We start from the raw sequence: 6,347 nt of genomic DNA, 5'->3' as shown, positions 1-6,347 counted from the left end.
AGGAAACCACTCTCGATATGATCACTTGCAAGTACGACCTGTAAGACACCTTGCATTGAGTAGGAGATAGTAATAGGACAAGAGAATTGGTGACGCACACTTGTCGAGGACAAGTGGGTGATTGTTGGAATATGTGTCCTCCGACAATAATGCGATCACAACTGTCGATCATGATGATCACATGTTTAAGTCTCATTTTAAGAATACAATTGGGAAGTAATATTTTACTGTCAACTGGTCCACAAATATCGGTAATGATTGGCTGACTAGAGTTTGACATTACTGTCGTGCGACGGTGGTGATCAGTTGATCCCCTTAGGTCATACCTAAAGGGTAACACTCTTAATTGATTATTTAACTGATCGTATGACGATACGGGTTAATTAAATTACTTAAAATTGACGGATGCTTTTGGAAGTAATATTTACGTATCTCATTATAATTTGATTAAATAAGATACGGTCTAAGTGATCGAATTGTTTTATTACTTAGATGAAATTATTGTTTAAGGAAACAATTGCATTTGAATGAATAATTTATTATAAATACAAGATGTTGTGATTTATAATTGGTAAATTATTTTGGTACATATAATTATGAATTACTAAGTCGATTTTGTACATGACGTATTTTTATTAATGCATTGATTTTTAATATGTTAAAAATGCATAACAATTTTACATGACTTGTGACATGTGACAAATTGACAAAGATAAAATGGAATCCATTTTATCTTAAATGGATCGAAATAGAGGGTGTATTAGGCTAAATATTGTGTTGATTAATTAAATGGAAAACATAATCATTTTTTTTTGGTGAAATGTGAGTTGTATATATTTATATATCAAAAATAAAAGTTTATGGGGTACATATCAACTAATGCCAATTACATAAGTCCAATTTCTTTAAGCCAATCTAGTTCTAAGATAGTAAGCTTGTGCCTGTCTCTACCTTGGACTCTCAGCTTCATGTCATCAACAATATTTGTAGCAACCTTCTGTGGCCTTAGAAGAACACCCTCAATCCTGCATTTATTTCTATGATGCCATACATGGTATATAGCTCCCAAGATCATTCCTGCCTTCACCCCCCTCTGCATCTTAGTGCCAGTAGCTTGCATACACCAGTCCAGTATATTGCCAACTGGTAGACTTAAACCAGTTTTCTGCTGCAGATGTTGAACTATCCTGAAGCTGTAATCACACCCAAAGAATAGGTGTTCCAAATCTTCTGATGCCTGTCCACATAACCAGCAGCTATCATCAATGTCCACCCCATACCTGATCAACTTATCTTTGGTTTTGAAAGCTACATGGGCAAGAAGCCATCCCATGAATTGATGCTTTGGGATCACCCATTCATTCCATATCACCCCATCCCATCTCACCTTAGGACGAGTCCCCATGAGCCATTGATAACATCTGGCAGTAGAGAATCCTACCCCCTATATATCCCATGCCCCATTGGTATAGGCAGCAACCAAGTCCTGTTTTACCCTACATACTCTCCTCCACACCTAGCTTGTGTTAGCACTAGGCTGATACTGCCACCAGTTCTCTCCTTTCAGATGGTTGTGCTTCACCCATTTGACCCATATAGTGTCTTTATCCTCAGCAATCCAGTTGACCAGCTTACCTATCAGAGCCTTATTCATCATTTCCAAGTTTTTAATCCCTAAACCACCCTCTGCTTTAGGCCTGCACACTGTGTCCCATGCCACTAGTGGAACCCTATGATAGTCAGCTCAATTATCCCATAGGAAGTTTCTGCAACCAGCCTCCACTTTTTCAAGGATTCCCTTTGGTAGAACAAACAAGGAAGCCCAATAAGAGTGTAAGGTAGTCAGCACTGCTTTCACCAAGACAAGTCTCCCAGCATATGAAAATTTGTTTGCTCCATAACCATGAATTCTACTACATATCTTCTCAACTAAACATTCACAATCTTGTTTTTGCAATCTAGTAGTTTGAATAGGCATGCCAAGATATTTAAATGGTAACTTACCCTCTACAAAACCAGAAACACTCAGAATATCATGTTTGAGTTGATCAGGCACCCCTCTGAAATAAGCATTAGATTTTGCAGCACTTATCTTTAGTCCAGTTGCTTTAGAAAAAGTAGAATAAGACTGGAGTAGCAGCATAATAGACTTAGCATCCCCATGGCAGAAAAGGAGCACATCATCTGCAAACATCAAGTTGGCCAGTTGCACTTGCTTGCACATAGGATGATACTTGAACTCAAATTTAGCAGCAGCATACTTAATAGTTCTTGTTAGGTATTCTATGCATAATGTGAAAACAAGAGGGGAGAGTGGGTCTCCCTGCCTGAGACCTCTCCTGCCATGGAAATATCCAAACATTTCCCCATTGAGGGATAAGGAAAAGGATGATGTTGTTATGCATTGCATCAACATTTCCTGAAACTCCACAGGGAATCTTAGCTCTTCAAGGAGTTTTTCAACAAAAGACCACTCCACAGTATCATATGCCTTTTGGAGATCTATTTTAAATAGGCATCTAGGAGATGCATTACGCTTTTCATAGCATCTAATTAGATCTTGGCATATAAGGATATTCTCCTGAATGCTCCTATTTTGTATAAATGCTCCCTGATTAGGATCAATGATAAGAGGCAACACTTCAACTAATCTTGCACATAGCAGCTTGGAAATTACCTTATATACTACATTGCAGCAGGCTATAGGTCGAAATTGATACACAGTTTGGGGCCTGTCACACTTAGGGATCAGAGTCACATTTGTTGCATTCACTTACTTCAGCAACTGTCTGGTTCTGAAAAAATCTTGTAGAGCAGTAATCACCTCCCCTCCTATCTCATTCCAAGCATCCTTAAAGAACTTGCTTGTGTATCCATCAGGTCCTGGTGATTTGTTATCAGGAATACGAATCACGACTCTAATTTCCTCCCGATGTGGTCTCGTAAAATAGGCATGTGTTCATCCCTGCATCTTTGTCCTTGGTCAATGATCTTCCTGTGTATTTTAGTAGTAGCCTGTTTAGTCCCAAGAAGTTGCATATATTATTCCAGGAATGCTGCCTGGACTAGCTCTGGACTGTCACACATCTTTCCATTCATGTCCTCTATAAAGATCACCCTATTCCCATTCCTTCTTTTTTTGAGAATGCCATGGAAATATGCACTATTTGTGTCCCCCTCTTTCATCCAGAACTGCTTTGCCTTTTGTGCTAAGAAGCTATCCCTGGCACTGCTTAATTTTTTTAATTCCTGAGAAGCCTCAAATTCTGCAATAAGCAACTGAGTATCAGTGGGGTTCCTTCCAAGTTGTTCCTGCAAATCATGAACCTGTTTCTGAAGTCTACTTGTTGAATGCTCAATATCATTATACCCCTCTTTATTCAAACTTTTCAAAGCTGGTTTCAGGTGTTTCAGATTTTTAACTAGCCGGAACATGCTAGTACCCATTAGACCCTTGTCCCAATTACTTCTAACAGTATGCAGGAACTCCTTTGCCTCTCCCCACATGTTGAAATACTTAAAGCAGCGTTTTATCTGGAAGTTTTTAGAGCTACTAATAATACATGGAGTATGATCCATTAGCCCCTCAGGCAAGAAATGGGCATAAAGATCCGGGAAGTGATCACACCAGTCCTTATTAACCAGGAACCTATCAATCCTACTATATATCCTCTCCTCAGGTTTTTGTTTGTTATTCCAAGTAAAAAGAGACCCTGTAGCATCAATGTCAATGACTCCACAATCTGCCACACAATGCCTGAAAGGCTCCATCTCACCTGAAGGTGTGTTGCCACCAACCCTCTCACCAGCAGATAATACACAATTAAAGTCACCAGCAATAGCCCAAGGACCACTGACCTAACTAGCAATGCTTCTTAAATGATCCCATAAAGAAACCCTATCATTAATAGAGTTGAAAGCATAGACCATTGTCATATAGAAGATGCTTCTAGTCTCAACAGATTCAACTCTCATATGAATGAATTGTGCATTATACTCTATAAATTGTACCTTCACAGCTTGAGGTTGCCACAAAATTCAGATCCTCCCACCATTGTGATGTCCATTATTAGTTGATATGCACCAGTTATTGAAATTATTTACAACTTTCTTCAGAACCCTACTCTTTATTTTTGTTTCTAAAAGACCAAACAATCTAATATCTTTATTCTGTAAGAAAAAATTTATTGCTTTTTGTTTTCCTACTCTATTCATACCTCTCACATTCCAGAATCCTATCTTATCCATTTGAAGTTTTTGGTTGAGGACTGTTACCATTTGCACCACCACTTCTTCTAGGAGGAGATGAGACCACCTCTTTGTATGAATGTGCTCCAAATGAGTCAGAGCTGTATCCACCTCCACTGTAATCTTGTCTCTGCAACTGAACTAGCCTTTTAATTTGAGTAACATTCCTAGCTTCTGTGCTCTGAATTGGGCCTTGCATACTCCCAGGAGGATTAGCAGGAGGAGGTATAATAGCTTTCTTCACCACGGTCTCCAAACCAGTTGAGCTTTCTGCCCCTTCTTTTGATCATTCTTCCTGCAATCTACCTCCATATGTCCCATTCCCATACACTTTTTGCATTTAACTGGCCTCCATTCATATTCTACCTCAATTTGAATCACATTTCCATTTTCATCTTTGAATTTTACCTTTTCAGACAATTCTTGATCCACCATTAGCACTGCCATCACTCTAGCATAACCTAATCTTGTTTTTTCCTCAGTAGCTACATCACTCTTGATGTATTTGCCTACCAACGTAGTTATCTTAGGCAGTCCTTTTCTCCAAAATTTCAGAGGTAGGTTATGCATCCGAATCCACGCAGGAACCGAACTTACCTCCTCCTTTCTCATCTCTAAATCTCGCGTCCAAGATTTCACAATCATAGGTTTATTGTCAAACATATAATATCCCGAGTTTAATACCTTGTCCTTCATTTCAACAGATTTGAATCGAACAAAAAACACACCATTTGGCATAAACGAGATTTTATCAATATTGAATTTGGTCCAAATTCTCCTAATAAATCCTTCAATCACCTCCCATGGAGGATTTGCTCCTAGTATATAGCAGACAACAGCCTGATTCCAGTATTCAATCTCCTCCTCTACATCCTCTTGTTCAATCTGCAGTAAATCCTCATGCTCTGTTTTTGGATTCTCCTCAGGAATTTCAGTACTCTGTTCTACCGTTTCTCGTACAACTTCCTCCTCATCCTCTATTTCTTCCACATCCTCTTCTTCATCCTCAGTTTCTACTTCCAATTCAGGAATTCCTGTTATCTCATTAATATTTTTCGTTTTCACTGCATTCTCACCATCCGGCCCGGCTTGATGTTCATTAGGGTTTGTTATATCATTAGTTTCCTCTATCTCTTCAACAGCGATGATGTCTCTACAGCAACTTGAATACTTCGTCCTCTTAAAGTCATCTCACGCTGCTTCTGATGCGTTTATTTCCTAGCCATTAGCTCGAAAATCAGATCAAAAATTGTAATTAATGCGCATTAACATCTCATTAGGGTTTTTTCTCCTGTTTATATCTAATTAATGTGTAAGTTATAAAATTATAATATTAAAAAAAAAAACACCTTGCTCATGCATTGGCCTCTTTTACCCTCCCCTACCCGGTTTTCCTTGTAGAAAAGACCAAAGGGTTTTCTCTATTATTTACCTAATACACTACATCAAAAGATTAGTGTAAATTCATTCATTCTACACATCTAAAACAAAAGTATTTTAGAGAGATAAAATTACTCCATTATTCCTCCTCTTGACCGAAATTCCAAGAGGACAAAACAATAGTTTTGGGTCATTTTATTTAGATTAATATTGTTCTAGTATTAATAATATTAATCTTATTAAGAGGTTATCTTGGGTATTATTCCTTGGGAGGGATTCTAAACTTGAATCCTTTGTTCATCCAATATTAGGAGAGCTCAAGAACAAGTGAGTAGGAGAACTCATTTGTGCCCAATAATCCGAAGTTTCCAATGTAAGAATGATGATTTCTTCTCTATATTTACTTGTGTTTGCATGTATAAGATCTAATTAATTTTATGACTAAATTAAATTGAAACATATATGAATATGTTGAGTATAATGAGATATATATTTCTAACATTAAGAGGGTAAGAAGTTCGTAGATTATTTGCACGATATAAGACTTTGGGTGGTGAGCTAGGTGACGATACAATTAAGGACAAAATTGGAATGAATGTTGAGGTAGTATCGTTGATGGATTTAATATTCGCTAATTGGGATGGTAACCGAGGATAGGAAAGGAATTGTTATATTTAGAGGTGATATGGAGAGCGTAGCGATACGAAAGATGGTGGCGT

General features: G+C 37.9%; 1 protein-coding gene across 1 annotated transcript; it reads right to left on the bottom strand.

Annotated features, from left to right (window-relative positions):
* Nucleotides 1–886: 886 nt before the first annotated feature.
* LOC141655499 (uncharacterized) lies at nucleotides 887–1,405 on the bottom strand. The gene has a single exon (XM_074462576.1). The coding sequence runs from the start codon at nucleotides 1,403–1,405 to the stop codon at nucleotides 887–889; it is 519 nt and encodes a 172-aa protein (XP_074318677.1).
* Between the last annotated feature and the right edge of the window lie 4,942 nt (nucleotides 1,406–6,347).

This window comes from Silene latifolia, chromosome 5, assembly GCF_048544455.1.
Source record: "Silene latifolia isolate original U9 population chromosome 5, ASM4854445v1, whole genome shotgun sequence".
NCBI classification, from domain to species: domain Eukaryota; kingdom Viridiplantae; phylum Streptophyta; class Magnoliopsida; order Caryophyllales; family Caryophyllaceae; genus Silene; species Silene latifolia.
The sequence above is the reverse complement of the archived record's forward strand: the minus strand, read 5'-3'. Positions and strand labels throughout refer to the sequence as shown.